The sequence below is a fragment of the Ovis aries genome, chromosome 13 (assembly GCF_016772045.2).
Source record: "Ovis aries strain OAR_USU_Benz2616 breed Rambouillet chromosome 13, ARS-UI_Ramb_v3.0, whole genome shotgun sequence".
Classification (NCBI taxonomy): Eukaryota; Metazoa; Chordata; class Mammalia; order Artiodactyla; family Bovidae; genus Ovis; species Ovis aries.
In genome coordinates, this window is record NC_056066.1 from 75,709,183 (window position 1) to 75,729,487 (window position 20,305).

General features: G+C 48.0%; 1 protein-coding gene across 3 annotated transcripts in view; it reads left to right on the forward strand.

Annotated features, from left to right (window-relative positions):
- Positions 1 to 20,305, forward strand: part of EYA2 (EYA transcriptional coactivator and phosphatase 2) — a 259,545-nt gene that overhangs the window by 215,409 nt on the left and 23,831 nt on the right. For all 3 annotated transcript variants that reach the window (XM_060397087.1, XM_027977274.2, XM_042230227.1), the window contains one exon: positions 1,780 to 1,869. In XM_060397087.1, coding sequence (XP_060253070.1) covers positions 1,780 to 1,869 — 90 coding nt within the window. The remainder of the gene's footprint in view (positions 1 to 1,779; positions 1,870 to 20,305) is intronic.

The following is a 20,305-nucleotide window of genomic DNA, read 5'->3' on the forward strand; positions in this document are numbered from 1 at the left end:
TTCCCACGTGTATCAGTTGGAATCAATGAGGTTATGCTGCAGTAACAAACATGCCCCGAATCTCACCTGCTTCTTATTTATGGTACATGTCCGTTGTGGTCTGTTGTAGCTCTGGCACTCAGCATCTTTATTCTGGAACCCAAGCTGACCGAGTCACTTGTAGCTGGAACATTTAGCCTTGTGAAGTGGGAAGAGAGAGCATGGCAACCCATACACTAGCTCTTAAAGCTTCCAACCAGAAGTGGAAAAAAAAAAAGGAGGGGAAAGTGTTAGTCACTCAGTTGTGTCTGACTCTTTGAAACCCCATGGACTGGGATCCCACAAGGCTCCTCTGTCCATGGAATTCTCCAGGCAAGAATACTGGAGTGGTTATCCATTCCCTTCTCTAGGGGATCTTCCTGACCCAGGGATCAAACTTGGGTCTCCTGCACTGCAGGCAGATTCTGTACCGTCCCAGCCACCAGAGAAGCCCCTTCCAACCAGAAGTGAAACATCTTCTGCTGACATTTCATTGGCCAAAGCAAGTCACCATTGAGCTCCACAGGGAACCTCTAAATCAGGGGTCAGCAGCCTTTCTCTTCAGGGGGCCAGATAGTCAACACTTTAGGATCAGTAAGGATCTGTCATAGCTACTCACCTCGGCCTTCAAAGCCCAAAAGCAACCACATACCACACACTCTCCAGAAATGTAAAAGTCACTCCACTTGTGAGCCATTCAGAACAGACAGCAGGCTAGATCTGACCTGCAGGCTGTAGTTTCCCAGTGCCTGGCGTATCATCTTCCTACAGGGAGAAGCTTTTCAGGAAGGGACCCCAAATATGGATGAAGAGCAATGCAGCCTACACACTGTGTGTAGGAAAGAGAGGGAGAGAGAATGGGCCCTTTTATTGTACACTGGGTTTTACACAGAATTGCATGCGTGCTAAGTTGCTTCAGTCGTGTCTGACTCCTTGTGACCCTAAGGACCATAGCCCACGAGGCTCCTCTGTCCATGGGACTCTCCAGGCAAGAATACTGGGGTGGGCTGCCATGCCTGCCTCTGGGGAATCTTCCCAACCCAGGGACCCAACCTGCATCTTATGTCTCCTGCATTGGCAGGCGGGTTCTTTACCACTAGCGCCACCTGGGATGCCCTTTACACAGTGTACTGTGACACGATTTGCTCTTGTTCCTTAATACTGTGTTTCTGGATGATTCTTTCATGTCAGGAGGCCTAGCATGACTCCATTTTTTTTACGGCTGTCTAGTTTTCCCTGGTATGGATGTACTACAGTGGGTTTTGTTTGTGTTTTTATAGTTAATCCTCTCTTATTAGATAACAGTGGGTTTTTTTAAACATCTGGAGCAGGAAGGCCGTGTCATAGACTGATCAGTATAAAGAGAGAACCAAGATCCCAAGACTGCCAGTAGTTTACACATGGTTTACACTGCTTTCCCTGAAATGTCTTGTTTTCCAAGAGGTTCTCTTTTCCTCCAGCCACTTGTGGTTCTTGCAACACTGAACACAGGTGCCATTCCAGAGGCATATGGCGGGAGGCGGGGGGGGGGGGGGCGGATTTAAACACTGATGAGGATAAATAGAAATGATGAAAAGGTAGAGGGAAATTATCCCTCTGCAACATTATCACCCTGAGCCCACCTGGACACACATTTTAGGCTGTGTGGGAGCCACAGAGATAAGACAGACCACAACCACCGTTCACAGGTGGGACCGGAGGAGGGGAGGCTGAGATGACACCAACTCCACTTAGATGCTTTTCTCCTCTTCCTCCTAACAGGACACCACGGCGTCCGTGCGCATCGGCCTCATGATGGAAGAAATGATCTTCAACCTCGCAGACACACATCTGTTCTTCAATGACCTGGAGGTTTGGAATTGTTCGATTACTTGTTTCATTCCCTAGTTGCTTTATTTAATCACCTGCATCTAGTTTGGGGGCGGAGACACTGCCTTTTCATTTTCCCTTTTTTCTTTTTCATTTGGAGACTAGAAACTTTTGCTTGCAACCCCCAAGAAGGCATAGGACTATGGCCAGCCACAGCTTATTGGAAACACACTTGACCGAATTCCCTCTGTGGTTAATGGGCTTTTCTCTCTGCTCTAGCAGTGATGTCCACTGGCAGTTTTACTAATCCAATCAAAGCTGTGTAGTTTCTTCCTCCTGAAATTTACTATTTAATAAAGTTTATTAAGGCAAATTAGTATGGATCCTCCTGGGTCAGGAATAATTAGCAGTGGGCCAGGATGGAAGCTTTTAAAAACAATTTACATTCCCCTGAAAACATGTTTTACAAAGAGAAAGGGGAGGGGGAGCATGCTGATTTAAAGCATCAGCTCCTGTGCCCTTAAGCAAGGAGCAAGGGAGATGGGAGAAGGGGGAAAGCAGCTTCAGAAATAAATTTAATTCATTTGTTTATATACTGCCTGTGTCCGAAAGATTGGGGAAGAATCTCAAATAGAAAACATATTTAAAATAGAGCTACTAAAGCAAACACAAAGGAACAGAAAGCCATGTAATGAGTAAGGTTGAAGCATTGTACAAAAATAAAAATCTGGCTTGGGTTAATGACAGCAGTTCAGAGTCTGTCTGTGAGCTTCCTGGTAGCGAAAGCAAGAAAGGAAATAAAATGCACTACCTTCCCCCAATGAAAGAGCAAACAGCTTTCTCCAAGGTAAGGAAAGGTTGTCTGATAAGAGAATTAACGTGGGAAATCTTCTAGATTTGTAAAATATATTCTCATTATTGGCTTAACAGATAGAAAAATAAAGGCAACCTAAAATATAACTGCTTATGAAAGAACAATTCTATTTATCCTGGTAGGAATATTTTTTCCTAGAATCTGAAAAATCCCTGGGGACTCCACTGCGAAGTAGAAACATCAAGGCTATAAATTTCAAATCTGTCTTGGTCAGCCTGGGGCATTGCTAATATTTATCATCAGGAAAGGATACAGGGTTTCCCTCCTATTCTGCTGTCCTTGAGTTCCAGAGGGGAAACGCTTGCTGAAATGATCGGCCTTGTGTTCTGTCCAGTCTTGACAAGCCATTTGGGCCTCAGTCCTCACATCTGTGAAATGGGATTGATGCTGTCTGCCCAGCCTCTTTTTTAAGAGAGGATTGAGATAGAAACTTGCTGAGGAAGAAAGAGAGCTTTGGAGTAGTAGAAAATGCCAGTAGCATCAAAGCCCAAAACTATCTCTTTCACCAAAAGCAACATGCAAGCTCTCTTTACCAAGGCCTCTCATATCTTGGAGGGGAAAAAAGAGAAAGAGCTTAAAGTTTTAAATTGAAAAAAAAAAAAATACATGGCAGTTGAATTTGGCAAATATTATGGAGCCTAATGTAGTAAAGACTCCACTGATCACACATAGCAAAACCCAAGTCGCTTTAGCAAAAAATGAAAACTATTGGCCCTTTTAGTTGAAAAGTCCAGGGTAGATTTAGTTTTTCCCTGTCTCCGGCTTAGAATGTTACTTATATGAGAGCAGAGACCATGTCTGTCTGATTCACCTTAAATCCTTGGAGACCAGGCAATAAACAGCCAAACAAATCCGTAAACAAGAACGCTTGTGAGTGAAAAGGATGTGAAGAAAATAAAACAATCAGGTGTGACGGTGAGGGAGCAGGTAGGGGAACAGCATTCTCGTTTGCCACGGAGTCTGAGAAGGTGTCTCAAGGACATGGCACTTGAGCCAAGGCCTGAATGATGGCAGGGGTCAGCCAGGTAGAGATGAAAGGAGATGGGGTCAGCAGGTGCAAAGGCCCTGGGGTGAGAACTAGTGTGATGTCTTCTAGGTTCTGCGAGAAGGCCACGTGACTGCAGTGGGTGAGTGAGAGCAAAGAGAGATGAGTCTAGAGAGGCAGACATGAGCCAGACGCAAGCTATAAACATCAGGGTTTATTCTGAGTGCTGTGGACAGCCATGGGGAGGGAGAGCATGAAACAGAAAGAGCCACGTGACCTGGCTTACGTGTCACAATGACCCCTCTGACTGCTGCATGGAGAACAGGCAGTAGGAGCGGGAGGGGAGAGACTTGAGGGACTAACGCAGAGGTACCGCCAAGCAAAAGAAGAAAAATGGGTTGGATTGAGATGGGAAGAAGATGTGCACTTAGGGATGGCGGTAAAGCCAAGAGGCCTTGCTCACAGGTTGGACAAGGGGGATGAGGGAGAGTGAGGAGGCAAGAGAGACTCCTGGGCTCAGCCTGACCTGGGTGATGGTGCTGTTCTCTGTGATGGGCAACACAGGGGAGGTGAAGAATCCATCTCTCTGTCGAGTGCACCTGGGGTCTGAGATGTCTGGGACACTGCAGCAATGACACTAAGTGTGTGTTAGTCGCTCAGTCGTGTCCCACTCTTTGCGACCCCCATGGACTGTAGCCCACCAGGGTCCTCTGTCCATGGGGATTCTCTAGGCAAGAACACTGGAGTGGGTAGCCATTCCCTTCGCCAGGGGATCTTCCCAACCCAGGGTTCCAACCCGGTCTCCCACATTGCAGGCGGATTCTTTACCATCTGAGCCACCAGGGAAGCCCGATGATACCAAACTGTCAGGCAAATACATAAGCGTTTGAAGCTCTTATGCAATAGAAAGGCAGATACATAGTAGGGGCTTTGTCCACCTTGGTTGAAACTGTGACTCAGAGCCAGGTATTTTGAGGGGACTGTTGTGTTTGAGTTTAAGCCCGTATCTTCAGACCCTGCCCCCTCTGCCATTCCTCACTGGCCCCAAAGTCTAAGTCGCACCTCTCAGAAAACCATCTTAATTACCAGCTGGAGCTACTCAGGGAAGACTGTTTTTATTCTCTACACTTTTTTTTTTTTTTCCAAAATGTCCCCAATGCCAGAAGCCCCGAGGGTACCTCAGCAGAATTGAAACCACGTTCTTCAATGGAGAAGTTAAGACTCACACAAGTGAAAACATACTGCTTGCTGGTGCTGGAGACCCCTGTCAGAATCTGAAGAGCAGCCTCATAGAGCTCTGCAGGGAGGCTGTTCCGGGCTGGGCAGAGGCGTGCTGTCTGCGGGAGTCCAGTGCAAGACCTGGCTCCTGGGCCGCTGGTTAGATGATGGTGTTTAGGGAGCACCTTTCTCTGCGCCTGCAGTGCTCTCCGTAAATTAGGAGGTTGGCTTCCACAAGCTGCAGCAATTTATGGAGAATTTAGCGTTCGCCAGGCCCTACTCTTAAGTGCTGTGAATTCAGTGGCCAAAAAAACAAAAAAGCACAGCAAGATCCCCCACCCTGGACGCACTGACCTTCCAGTTGGGGAAACAGACCATAAATAATTGAATATAAAATATCAGATGAAATGCTCCAAAGAGAGCCTAACAAAGTCGAAGAAGATGGACCCATGGGGGTATTTTACTTGGTATAACCAGATAAGACTTCTCTGACATTGGAACAGAGACCTGAAGGAGGTGAAAGAGAGGAGCATGTGGGTATCTAAGCAAAGAGTGTGCCAGACAGAGAAAACAGCAGTGCAAAGGCCCTGGGGCATGGGCAAAGTTGGCAAGTTCTGGGAACAGGGAGGAGAGGCCAGTGCAGCTGGAGCTAGAGCAGGAAAGATTGTGGAGGGCCGTTTGGGAGAGGGGAAGACAGATCATATGGCTCACGGTGAAGTTCCAGAGAGCATTCCGAGAGTGACCAGAAGCCACTGGACGATTTTGAGCTGGGGAGCAAAATGACCTGACTCGTGGTTCAGAGGCGCCCTCTGGCTGCTGGGTGGAGAAGACCAAAGAGGGAAATGGTGGAAGCAAGAGTTACGCATTAAATCAGTGATTCTGGGCCTCAAGGGTGAAAGGGCTCATGGGGCGGGGAAGAGAGGGGGTGGAATCCACAGAGGAAGAACTGGTCAGAGACAAAGTAGGTGCCAAGTTCAGCTTTCCCTCTGGACATTCAGGATGCGCATCCTGAGTTCAGGATAAGCACCTGCTCATCAGCTCAGTCTGCCTTTGACTCCTGGGCTGTGTGACCTGAGTGAGTCACTGCATCTCTCTGAATCTCAGTTTTCTCATCTGTTAAAGGGGTAGCTGAAAAGCCCCTACCTTCCAGGGTCATCGTGATGATGGGAGATGTATGGAAGCAGTCAGCACAGAGCCTGCTCCCATGTACATGTCCAGCAGGTGGGCCTCCCCACCGGTGGCCACGTGTACCACTGGGACCTACACAAGAATGGGGTAACATGGTACAGGAGCAAACTGATTAGTAATTGTTAGATGCATTGTGTGATGAGCTGGAAACTAGCTTACCCAATCCCTGATTTAACCATAATTCAGTAGCAATAGTTGTAATACAGAGATATGGCGAAGAAAAGACAGTGGTGGGTGACCTGGGCCTCTGCTGACAGCCAGTTGCTGGAGTCTGGGCAAAAGTCTTGACAATTACCTGGCTAGTTTGCCTTTGTGCGAGAACTGCTTCTTTTGCAGGAAAATCCAGGGCAGAGGACTCTCACCTGAAATGTCAGCGGGGCTGCGGGGCGAGGGTGGAGGCTCGATTGATAGTCACACGCCCACAGCTCCGGAGCGGTCAAGCCTTCGGGGCTCACTGAACTGCGCGTGCGCCCCCGCCACGCCCGGGCGGGACCCAGTCCTGCGTCCCAGTGACCGCAGGCGCTGGGGGGCAAGCCCTCTGGGGTTTGATTTCAGGACTCAGTGCACCGCAGGGGTGGCGATGCCGTTCATCCGCGTGGCCCCTGGGTGAAGAGGTGAGTGGGGCAGGGCAGATTCAAGCGAGAGAAAGCCGGCCCTCGCTTTCCCCACCTTCCCTCGCTCTCAGGTGTCAAGTGGGGGAGAGTGAGTGTGGAAATGGGAGGGAAGAGTGGGCTATCACACGAAAGGGAAGAATTTTTGGCTTCTAGCAGGCGGGGCCAGAGAAGCCACATAACCCAGTACTTTGGCCGGCCTTGTGCAATGAGGAACCGTTCCCCCCAAAACGCCAGGGGCAGCCCGTTGAGAAATGCTATGCGGAGCCCTTGTGTTTGAATATCACCTAGTCAACTCTACCGTATTTACGAATTACCTAGCGTTCAGCCCGACCCAGGCTTCATGTAACTTACTTTTACTTGAAAAAAAAATATTTTTTGTTGTTAAACTTATTTTTTTTTCTTGCTAATGTTTTTTTTTTGGGGGGGGGGGGGAGGATGACTAGCGCATTATGCCAGTGATATCCTTGGTGATATTGCTTAGAATGAAACTAAGGTTTTATTTATTGTTTGCTGGTTTTATTGAAGTATAGTTGATTTGCAATGTTGTGTTAGCTTCTGGTGTACAGCAAAGTGATTCAGTTAGAAACATACATAATTTCATATTCTTTTCTAAATGGCTTATTACAGGATATTGAATACAGTTCCCTGTGCTAAATGTAAATCCTTACTGTTTATTTTTTATATAGTGTTGTATATTTAGTCATCCCAAACTCCCTTTCCCCTTTGGTGACCATAAGTTTGTTTCTTATGTCTGTGTGTCTATTTCTGTTTTGTAAATAAGTTCATTTGTATCATAGTCTGGATTCCACATAAAAGGGATATCATATGTTTTTTGTCTTTCTCTGACTTCACTAAGTATGATCATCTCTAGGGCCACCCATGTTACTGCAGATGGCGTTAGTAAATTCCTTTTCATGGCTGAGTAATATTCCTCTGTGTCTATGTACCATATCTTCCTTATCCATTCCTCTGCTGATGAACACTTGGGTTGCTTCCATGTCTTGGCTATTGTAAATAGTGCTGCAGTGAACATGGGGTGTATGTGTCTGTTTGAATTAGGAGTTTTTTTCCCTACACCTGCCTAGGAGCAGAATTGCTAGATCATATGGTAGCTTGATTGTTAGTCTTTTAAAGGACCTCCATCTTGTTCTTCATAGTGGCTACACCAATTTATGCTCTTCCCACCAGTGTAGGAGGTTTTCTCCAGACCCTCTCCAGCATTTGTTATTTGTGGACTTTTTAATGATGGCCATTCTGACTGGTGTAAGTTGCTAGCTCATTACAGTTGAGATTTGCAATTCTCTGATAATTGGAAGCCAGTTTTTTAAACATTTAAGCAGGAGAGTTGACTGAAAGAGGTGTGATAAGAGTGCATCACAAATCGTAGTAGTGAATATGTAGTAGTGTTTGAGAAATTGTTTCAGTAATTTAAATCTCTCTGTGATAGAAAACGTGTCTCTTATGGAAGGTCACAGTCAAAACCACTTGAAAGCCAGTATTCTAGAGCAGGGCTGTCCAGTAGAATTTTCTAAGCAATGTCAGTGTTCTGTTCTGCACTGTCCAGCAGAGTAGCCACGGGCTCCCTGAGGTTACTGAGCACTTGAGATATGGCTAGCGTGACTGAGGCCCTGGATTTTTCATTGTATTTAACTTTAAGTAATTGTAATGTAATAAGCCCCATGTAGCTGGTGGCTGTCATATTGGACAGGACTGAACACTGACCTCATTGCACTCATTGTGTTAGGCTTCCGTGGTGGCTCAGTGGTTAAGAATCTGCCTGCCAAGCAGGAGATGAAGGTTTGATCCCAGGAGGGGAAGAGCCCTTGGAGTAGGAAATGGCAACCCACTCTAGTAGTCTTGCCTGGAAAATCCTATGAACAGAGGGGCCTAGCGGGCTATAGTCCATGGGGTCGCAAAGAGTTAGGTGCAACTTAGGAGAAGGCACTGGCAACCTACTCCAGTACTCTTGCCTGGAAAATCCCATGGACGGAGGAGCCTGAAAGGCTGCAGTCCATGGGGTCGCGAAGAGTTGGACACGGCTGAGCGACTTCACTTTTACTTTTCACTTTCAGGCATTGGAGAAGGAAATGGCAACCCACTCCAGTGTTCTTGCCTGGAGAACCTCAGGGACGGCGGAGCCTGGTGGGCTACTGTCTATGGGGTCGCACAGAGTCGGACACAACTGAAGAGACTTAGCAGACTTAGCAGCAGTGACTTAAATAACAACTCATCGTAGCAAGTTCTATGAGACAGTGCAGCTCTGGAGCCCTAAATTTGTAAGACATGACCTATATTTTCAGTTAGGATGGTGATGATAATAATAATAACAAGACCAGTAATCACAGTTGGCATTTACTGAGCACTTTCAGGTACCAGGCACTATTCTATGTAGTTTACATGTATTAACTTGTTTAATCCTGGTTATTATCATCGCCACTGTCTCAGTCTGCCCTAGTTGCCATAACAAAACACCACAGACTGTATGGCTTACACAACAGAAATGAATTTGGGACTTCCCTGATGGCTCAGATGGTAAAGAATTTGCCTGCAATGCAGGAGACCCAAGTTCAATCCCTGGGTCAGGAAGATCCCCTGGAGAAGGACATGGCAACCCACTCCAGTGGTCTTGCTGGAGAATCCCGTGGACAGAGGAGCCTGGCGGGTTACAGTCCTGGGGTCACACAGAGTCAGGCACAACTGAGAGACCAACAGTTCTGGAGGCCAGAAGTCCCAGATTAAGAGGCTGGCAAATGTGGTTTTCAGAGAAAGTTATTTTCCTGGCTTGTAGAGATCACCTTCTCACTGTCTCCATGTGATCTTTCCTCGATGTGTGTACAGGAGAGAGAGAGAAAAAAAGAGAGAGAGAGAGTGAGAGAGAGAGAGAGTGTGTGTGTGTGTGTGTGTGTGTGTGTGTGTGTGTGTGTGTGCGCTAGCCAGTTTTGAGTCTCTTCTTGACTGTTATGAGCGCGTGTGCTCAGTTGCTAAATCATGTCCGACTCTTTGCAACCCCATGGACTGTAGCACACCAGGCTTCTCTGTCCGTGGAATTTCCCAGGCAAGAATACTGGCGTGAGTTGCCATTTCCTTCTCCAGGGGACCTTCCTGACCCAGGGATCAAACCTGTGTCTCCTGCACTGGCAGGCGGATTCTTTACCCTTGAGCTGCCAGGGAAGCCCAAATGAACACACTAATCCTATCAGATCAGGGTCCCACCCTTACAACCTCGCTTAACGTTAATGACTTCCTTAGATGCCCCCTCTCCAAACAGAGCCACACTGAGGGTTCACACTTCCACACATGAATTCGGGGAGGACACAAACATTCAGTCCATAACATCTATTTTACAAATGAAGAGACTGAGGTACAGAGGGGTAAAGCGAACCATCCAAAGTCACACAGTTGGCAGTGGCAGTCTTCACACCCAGGCAGCTGGCCCCAGAGCCCTTCCACGCATCGGCTGTGCTGTGCAGTCTCTCCCAGGAGAACGATTGCCATCTGGCTGAGAGCAGAGATTCCCAGTGGGAAATCTCGACTTGCACAGGGCTGTAGACAGTGGGTTCAGAGGGAAAGGGGGAGCAGGGAGGATAGATGTGCCAGGAAGCCTGGAAAAGGACTGACAGCAAGGGAATAAATTCCCGGTGCACGTGAAGAAAGTGAAGATGAAAAACTCCTCTGTGACTTAGCATGGCATCTCCGCATTGTATATGCAAAGGTCACACAGGTCACAGCAACCTAAACCGCACTACAGGACTAGAGCACCCTCCCTCCCCTCCGACCCCCGCAACAGGAACAAAGCAATGAACAGAGGCTCTAAATGCAGGACATGGACAGAGGTTGGAGCTGAGTAGGAGGCACTGGTGGGAATAATAAACTCAATCACAGTGACAGCTGACACGTCCTGAATGCTCACCCTTCAGGTGACCCCTGAAGGGCTCACCTGTATGCCTTCATTTAACCTTTACAGCAGCCGCAGCGGTAGATTCTGTTATGTATCCCCATTTTAGAGCTGGGAAGACTGAGGCACGGAGAGGTTAACTTACTCAGGGCTGACTTGTATTGAGCTCCAACACTGTGCCTGGCATCACACATGCATTTTCTCACTGAAATCTCACAAGTACCATACAAAGGAGTTGTTTCTTTTTTAAGTCTATTTTATGGATGAAGAATGAAACCCAGAGAGGTCACTTTTTGAGGGTCACAGAGCTAGTAAGAACAGAGTAGAGGTCTGATCCAGGGCCAAGCTGACTTCTAGGCTAGGGCATTTATCTTTCAAAGAAGATACAATTTTGAGATGAATGGTGACTTGGAGAAGGAGAACAGGTCCACAGAATAGATGGGAGAAAAGAGTCCTTCATAAGAAATGAGATCAACGGAAAGGTTTTGGCAAAAGGTGTCCCTGGCCCGACTCAGGCCTGGCCAGGCAGGCAGGTGGGCCAGAGGGAGGACATTTCTAGATGCTGCTGGAGCTCTGGGAAGGCTCATGCTGGAGGGACTCAGAAGTGGCTGGAGTCTGGGCAGGCCGTGGCTGCCTGCCTGACACACAGGCCTGATTGCTAAGCGTCTGATTTATGGTTCTGCAGGAGCTATCAGGGAGAGTAATATTTCACTGTGTCGGCGCTGAGCTGCTCTCCAGAACGTCCTGCCCAACTGACCATTAATGCAACACGGCCACAGCCTCTTTAATGCTCTTCAGAGAACTCAAACATGCAGACAACACGAGAAAGATGGCCCAGGTTTCCCTCCCAGGAAGCAGGCCCCTCGCTGGCTAACCTAGAGGCAGGATTAAGCAACCTCGCTCTTAAAATATACCTGCCTCTGAGGAGAAGGAGTGGGCAGAGAGTCCATCTGCGCTGAGTCATTTTTCTAAAGCAAATTTGTCAACAATTTCCTTTCTGCATTCGTGTCTCCAAGCAGCCAAGGACAAAAAGTAATGGGATTGGACCACAGCAGAGCAGGTCGGGAAAAGCCCAGCTGTTACCAGCTTAATCAGAATGGATTTTGATGGGTATTTGTCACCAGGCTTACTGTTCATAAATGAGCAAGGATACAAAGTAGTCAAACCTGTGGGATGCAGGCAGAGTCTAATCCAGATAACCTTAAATTACATTTATTAGAAAAAACAGGAAAATTAATAAGAACTGGTCATTGAAAAGACCATTAAAGTAGATAAGCCCTTGGTAAACACAAACAAGGAAAAAAAAAGAGAGTGAGAGATCAGTAACCAACATCCAGAATGAAAGAATGGACATGATCGTAGGTTCAGAGGAGATTCTCTTTTTTAAGTATTTATCTTATATTTATTTATTTGGCTGCACCGGGCCTTAGTTGCAGCACAAGGAATCTTTAGTTGTGGCATTCGACTCTTGGTTGTGGCATATGGGATCTAATTCCCTGACCAGGGATCGAACCAGGGCCCCCTGCGTTGGGAGTGTGGAGTCTTAGCCACTGGACCACCAGGGAAGTTCCTCTTGTGTGTGTGTGTGTGTTTTTAATTTTGAGAATAGCAAAAGTAAAGTGAAAGTGTCAGTTGCTAGGTCACGTCCGACTCTTTGTGACCCCCATGGACTGCTATAGCCCGTCCGATTCCTCTGTTCATGGAATTCTCCAGACAAGAATACTGGAGTGGATAGCCATTCTCTTCTCCAGGGGATCTTCCAGACCCAGGGATCAAACCCTGGTCTCCTGCATTGCCTGCAGATTCTTTACCATCTGAGCCATCAGGAAAGTTCCAATTATGAGAATACCAAGAGCTTATATTATACCAGTGAATTTGAAAACCGGGGTGAAGTTGACCCTTTTCAGGAAGGTACAAATTGTCAAAATTAACCCAAGGCGAAATTCTTTAAATAAATATAATGAATCAATGACCTTTGGAAACTGAAATTGTGGATAAAAACATACATCTCTAAAGAGGCACCAAGTCCAGCTTGTTTTAAACAAGAGTACCACCAAACATGCAAGGAAAGGATAAATAAGTCCCATCCTCCACAAACTGCAAAGCGAAGAAAAAGAGGGGGTGCTCTCCCATGCATTTGAGGAGACTGATGTCACCCTGAAATTAAATCTGGACTTTGAGCACATGACAAAAGGATGAATCGCTGTCATTGATGATGAGCGGTGGGATGCTCCTACACCTTTACCCAGGCCCTGTGACTCTTTATGTAGGTTCCGCTGACCCGGTCTGAACTTCAGTTTCCATGCTGGTGAAAGGAGAGGTCTGGACTATCATTGGAATCCTTTATTAGGCCAGCCACATGCCTCATTTCATAGCTACTGCTGCTGCTAAGTCGCTTCAGTCGTGTCCGACTCTGTGCAACCCCATAGACAGCAGCCCACTAGGCTCCCCTGTCCCTGGGATCCTCCAGGCAAGAATACTGGAGTGGGTTACCATTTCCTTCTCCAGTGCCTGAAAGTGAAAAGTGAAAGGGAAGTCGCTCAGTCACGTCCAACTCTTAGCGACCCCATGGACTGCAACCTACCAGGCTCCTCCATCCATGGGATTTTCCAGGCACGAATACTGGAGTGGGGTGCCATTGCCTTCATAGCTACAAGTGGATGCAATAACCATATTTCATGATTTTAAAATCCTAGAGACCTTGAAGGCCCAGAAGCAATGACACTCCTGTGGCAACTAGCATACCTAGCACCCAGATCTTGGCTTCTAAACACCATTTTCCAGTGAAAGGAACCAGGGCTCCTTGGATATGAGACTGATTCTAGGGCTGGGACAGGAAAGACACTTGGTAACATGGAGCATCTCACAGTGCCCCAAACTAAGGACATACTCACAAATCCCTGTGATGATGGGGTATGTCACAGGGATACAAGAGCTGACCAGAAAGAGTTCCCAATGGTTCGAGCTGAAACAATTTGAATACTAAAACAAATAACATAGCACCTAACCCTAAGTATGGGCTTCTAGGTGGCACAGTGGTAAAGAATCTGCCTGCCGATACAGGAGATACAAGAGATACGGGTTCGATCCCTCAGTTAGGAAGATCCCTTGGGGTAGGAAATGGCAACCCGCTCCAGTATGCTTGCCTGAAAAGTTCCATGGACAGAGGAGCCTGGCAGGCCACAGTCCATGGGGTCACAAAGAGTCAGACGTGACTGAGCGACTAAGCACACACACAACCCTAAGTATAAACTGAGTACCCGTGAGTCCATCCTGACACAGATGAATGATTGAATAAATAAATAAGTGGGGGAGAAGGGACAGCTTTACAGTGCAGAGACCTGAGCCAGGCGACCAAGGTCAGAATCACCAGTGTTACATCATGTTGACAGCATACGCTTGATAGGACGTGTTGGGAGCGGCACTTTTACCTCTGTGATCTTCCTCCCCAAAACCCCTAGCCCTGGTCTAACCATGAGAAAAACATCAGAGAAATCCCAGTTGAGAGACATTCTGCAAAATACCTGACCAGCATTCCTTTAAACTGTCACCAAAACCAGGGAAAGTCTGAGAAGCTGTCACAGTCCAAAAGAACCTAAAGAGACAAGACAAAAAAATAGAACGTGGTGCCCCAGACGGGATCCTGGAAGGGAAAAAGAACAGAAGTGGAAAAACGGAATTAAAAATAGACAGTCGCTAATAATAATTTAGTGATATTTATTAGTTGTGACAAGCTGTTTGAATATAAGATGTTAACGACAAGGGGAACTGGGCATGTGGTATATGGGAATGCCCTATACTATAGTCATAACTTTTCTGTAAATCTAAAACTATTCTAAAATTTAAAGTTTATTGTAAAAAAAAAAAAAAACTGAAGATTCATCCAGTAACTTGCCCAAGGTCACACACCTAGGAAATGGCAGAGCTGGTACTGGAACCCAGGGTTGGGCTTTTGTAGGCCAACTACAAAGTCAAGGCCACGTGAAACTGAATGTGTCTACCCCCATTCTCTTCTGCCCCATTCCCTGAGATGTATTAATGTGTAGCATCCTGATGTGTCCATGGGATTAGGACTGAAGACTGCATGGTTCTGCTTTGCTTCTAAATTGTCTCATCAGCAGAACTGACCATCCATGAATCTCTTGCAGTGGTGAACTCAATTCAGTTTGAAGCTATGGAATTCACAATAGTAATACTAGCAATAATCAAGACAAACGTGTATGTGGTATTTTCTACAGTCGAGGGACTTTTCAGAGTGCTCTATCTGTATTGATTCATTCAGTCCTTACAAAACTCTATGTGGGAAGTACCATTCTGCAGCTCAATTACAAAGAGGCTGAGAGTCAAAAAGATTCAATACCTTGTCCAAGTTCATTCTGTTAGTAAGTAGCAGAGTCAGAATTTGACCCAGATCCCAGAGTCTGTGCTGTACTCTCTGACCTTGCAAAAACCAGTTTAAAAAAAAAAATGGACACTACTTTACGATTTCCCAGTTCAGTAGATAAAATAAATCAGCCAGTGTATCAGGCCTAGATTCATCCTACAGGCCCCACAAATTGCAGAAACAGAGAAACATTTGTCCTGAAATGGGGTAGAATTGGGGCAATTTTTACAAAGGCAGTGACATTAACAAACCTTTGCAGGCTTTAGATAGTTGGACAGAGAGAGGGAGAAGCATTCAGAACAGAAGGCACAGCAAGCGCAAAGGCCCTGGGGCAAGAGGATGAGGGTTGTTGAAGGACTAGCAGAGGCTATGTCTGCAGTGTGTTGGGAGATGAAGGGTGGAATCCAGTGATGAGTGGCAGGGTGTGCAGATGAGTGGGACCTGAGTCATGGTGAGGACTCGGAGGGAGGTGGGAGCCATTGTGGGGTTTTGAGCAGGGGAGGGCCAGGATCTGTCTTAGGGTTTAGCAGGATCCCTCTGGCTCCTGGATGAAAACTAGGCTGGAAAGATGGAGGGTAGAAATGAAGAGGTGATTGTAATAGTCTGAGTCAGAGGTCCACCATCTTCTTCTGTCAGGAGCCAGAGAGTAAATATTTTAAGAGTTTCGGGGTCAGACTGTCTCTCTCTCAACTACTCACTTCTCCTGTTGCAGGGCAAAATCAGCTACAGACCCGAAGTAAATGAATGAACATGGCAGTGTTCCAATAAAACTTTATTTATACAACAGGTGGCCGGACAGAATGGCACAAGCACGGAATTTTGTTTTTCAGTTCTGTTCAGTCACTCAGTCATGTCCGACTCTTTGCAACCCCGTGGTTTTTCATCAGTGTAGACCCCGGGGATACTGGCTGTCTCCATCTCTAGTCTGCCGCTTTTGGCCCTGCAGGACGTCTTTGTGCTAGCCTAACAGTCTCCGTCTTTCTTCTGAGCAGCCGGGTAGGAGTGTCCTGAATGGATATACCACAGTTCATTCCACCGTGACCCAGATGAGGGAACTGCAGGTGACTGCAGCTTCTCACCGGGGTGACCGGCCTCCTTGCGCAGGACTCTGTGTGTGTTTCTCTGGGTCAGCAACCGTCAGTTCCTCAGCACCACTGCGGCTCACCAATATCAAGGCCACAGGAACCCACCACTCTGTCTTGGAAGGGTGTTCCTGCTCAGATCCCCCCCCACCCCAAATTATAGTCACACTTTGAGTCCAGAGAGGCCAGAGGCACCCTGGGCAGTGAGAAGCTGGCATCCTCAGCGTGAGCCCAATTGAGGAGCCGGGGGTCCTTGCCCCAAGGACCCAGCCCAGTTGAGGAGCCAGGGGTCCTCGCCCCTGGGACCCAGCCCATCCTCACATCCTCCACCCTGTCCCGCTCCCCTCAGTGCCGGCTCGGCAGGTAACTCGATCCAGGTCAGCTGGCGGAGTATGAGGTAGCGTCTAGCTGAGCGTCATGGTATTTTATTAAGCCCGAAATGTGATCGCTACTGTTGTCACACTTTAGCGCCCCCAACAATCCCCTGGCAGATGAGAAAACCAGAGCCTTCCCGCATGCCTTTCCCCTGACGTCAGGGAAAGTGCAGGGAACCCTGCCCAGGGGCCCGAGAGCCTGGGTGACCCCCCGGAGCAGCTTTCAAGCCTGAGGGAAGGACCGGGGGCCACTGGGCAGTGTTTTTCTAATTTCAGGCAAAGCAACGGACTGGGGAAATCTGCTATTAATTTCTCCTCGGTGCCTGGGTCTGGGAAGTCAGCACTGGCTTTTCAATACAGTCTTCGTTAACCTATTAGGATGGCGGGCCCTAGGATCCTTCTGTCTAAATGACGTTGCTCTGGATCAGGGGTCTGAAACGAGGATGCCCACAGGGACCCAGGTGAGGTAAAGTGAGGAAAACCCAGCAGAGGCTGTGGAGGAGTGGAGATGGAGCTTGAGGCTGTGGATGGTCAGGACAGAGGCATGCAAGCCCTGCCTTGCCAGAGCATGTAAATTCTCAAAGTAGCAGAAAATCTGGAGAGACGGAGAAAGGAGAAGAGGGAGAGAGAAGGGAGGAAGGGGAAGTGAGGGAGAGAGGCAAGGAGAGAGAAGGCTGTTGTTCCAAAAATTGTTTTACTGTTTTAAGACAGTTTAGGCTAGATGAGATACCTCTCCTGGCCAGCTTGCAAGCTCTTCCCTAACTGAACCTGTCAACACAGCAGTGAAATTGTCCACCCTGTTCCTCTGTCCCTCCAGAGCTGTGCCGTCCAGTGAAACTTTCTGCAGTGATGGAAACACACCATCCAGTACGGTAGCCATTGGCTCCATTTGGCTATGGAGCCCATGAAATAGACCCAAGGAACTGAATTTTCCACTGAGTTTTTTAATTTATTTATCTTGGGCCGCACTGGGTCTTCACTGCTGCACACGCGCCTTCTCTAGCTGCAGCGCGTGGGCATCTCACTGCAGTGGCCTCTCTCATTGCGAAGCCTGGGTTCCAGGGTGCGTGGGCTCAGTAGTTGTGGCACACAGGCTTAGTTGCCCTGTGGCATGTGGGATCTTCCTGGAGCAGGGATCGAACCCTTGTCTCCTGCATTGGCAGGCAGATGCTAAATCACTGGACCACCAGGGAATTCCTCTATTTAATTCTAATCGACTAACTATAAAGAACCATGTGTGGCTGATTGCTACTGTAGTAGATAACATGATTATCGAACCTTTTCAGTCGGAGGTGTGCCATCACCACTCTTTAGGAAAGAACATGCCGTCTCAGGGACGGGGATCAATTATACCACCAAGAGATTAGAATCCTGAGTGCATGGAAAGAAAGGCCATGTGGAATCATAAGTAGAAATGGTGTAGGTGTCAGCCAGATGTTTGCTAGCTCAAAGAGTGGTCATTCAGTGCCTCCCAGGTTTTTTTTTCCACTACTACCCAGAGAGTCTCTCAGTCGGGGTCACTGCTGAGCGTCCACCATGTCACTTGCCCTCTGGTTTGGCTGCCCTCTGCCCAGGGCTGACCCCAAGGAAGCCCCTGGGTGGACGTCCCTGCTGTTGCTCCCATCCAGGCATGTCAGAGCGCACCAGCCCCCTGCCAGGGACCTGAGACACACCAGGTCCCATACCACAGGACCCCAAGTCCTACTTTAGCACTGCCACAGAACTGTGGGCAAAGCAGGCCAGGGACTCTGGGCACAAACCTCTTTCCAAGCCAAAGGCTTCAGCAAACCCCCTTCCCGTCCACAGCCCCTTGAGGAGGCCAGGGAGGGGTCAGCGCCACACCACTCCTTCTAGGTTCCGACCTCGATCCCCACAAGGCCGCCCAGGCTTCCCCAGGTGTGACTGTCTCCACCCTGCCCCCTGTATCTCCATGACAACCAGGTTCCCGCTGTATATCTCTCACAAGTGATGGGAAGGTGGTTCCATTATCCCCCAGCAAAGCTCCTGTCCTCAAAGATGAATTCCAGCCTCCTCCTTGTGTAAAAAGAAATCTGCTCAAAATGTTGATAGCACCATTTTTTTCCCCAGCGTGTCTCCTCCTGTGAGGAGTCCAGGGATGTAACAAACAGTTTTTTCCTCCGAGGTCAAGCTCAGAGTTCCACGTGTGTCTTCTCTAACAGTCTTTACTAGGAGGTCTCTACTCCCTGAAATTGTCTTGCAAAACCCAAAATGTGGATGTTTACGAATCTTAACACAGTAATCAAAGCTAACATTTATGTAGCACCAGGCGTTTTTTCTCGTTTTTTCTCTCGTCAACCATGTAAGCAGGTTCTGTTGTTATCTCCATTTGCCAGTCTGATCTCTGAGGTTCAGGATGGCTGTGTCATTTGCTCAAGGTCACAGAGCTAGGCAGTGGTTGGATCCAGGATCCAAACCCAGGCAATCAGATTCCAGAGCCTGAGCTCTAATCAGTACCAAGGTGGCATGCACAGCGCACTCGTGATTTTTGCCTTATAGATCTTTCACCTGAATGTACTTTATGCTGGAGGTGGAGCTCTTCACAGGGTTGGTGGGACTTGCATGTGACTTCCTTGGGGGCACTGGCATCACTCTTGCCTCTTGGTTGCCAATTGCAGGAAACCCCTCTCCACTCCCTTAAACAGAAACGTCCGTGTATTCCTTTCCTGTGACTGCTGTACAAATTACCACACACTTAGTGGCTTAAAACAACACCGCTCTAGAGGTCAAATGTCCAAAATCAATTTCACTGGGCCGAAGATGTCGGCAGAGCTGGTTTCTTCTGGAGGCTTTAAGGGGAGAAACTGTTTCTTTGCCTTTTTCAACTCCTGGCAGCTACCTGTATTTCTTGGCTTGTGGCCTCTTTCTCCACCTTCAATGCACCTCACTCCAGTTCTCATCTCTGTCATCAAATAATACCCCTCTGCCTCTTACTTGCAAGGACCCTTGTAATTACATTCAGGATCCAACCAGCATACTCTCCCCATCTCGAGATGGTTAACTTAATCACATCTACAGAGTTCCTTTTGCCCTGTAAGGTTTCTGGGATTAGGACATAACACATCTTTGGGGGGCTGTGGTTCAGCCTACTATAGGGGTCAGGGTGGCCTCCTCTCAGTTGCGGCGGGATAGAGCGAGTCATGTGATCGGACCTCATTCGTCTCTCCAGCTCCCAGACCTGCTTTCCTCTAACAGCCCCAGGCTTAACCCCACCATCCAGCAGCCCCAGGGAAAGGAGAGCTCCTCTTTCTCAAAAGTCCCAGGACTGGTTCTCATTGGTCCATCTGAGACCACACCCTCATCTCTGAAGCAATCACTGTGGCCAGAGGACCCTGGGTCTCTCTGATTGGCTGAACCTGGGTCACATGCCCACCAATGTCCTCCCCTCCTCTCTGTCTTAACTGCCATGTGTTAAGGTAGTTCTGTGAAGAGAACATGAGTGGTGGCCGGCAGCTTGTTACTGGAATCCATTGAATGGCCAGCACTTGAAAGGGTAACCTGGCACACAGTAGAAGTGAAGCTGCTCAGTCATGTGCGACTCTTTGCGACCCCATGGACTGTAGCCTACCAGGCTCCTCAGTCTGTGGAATTTTCCAGGCAAGAGCACTGGAATGGGCTGTCATTCCTTCTCCAGGGGATCTTCCCCACCCAGGATCAAACCCAGGTCTCCTGCATTGCAGACAGACAGACGCTTTACCCTCTGAGCCACCGGGGAAGCCCAAACTATATGCCTGGCATATAGTAAGTGCTCAATAAATGATGGTCACAGATGGTGGGACACAGAGGGGAACTCGAGCAGGGGGTATCTCCTGAAGCTAATACTTGGAGGATGCAAGGTTCACTAAG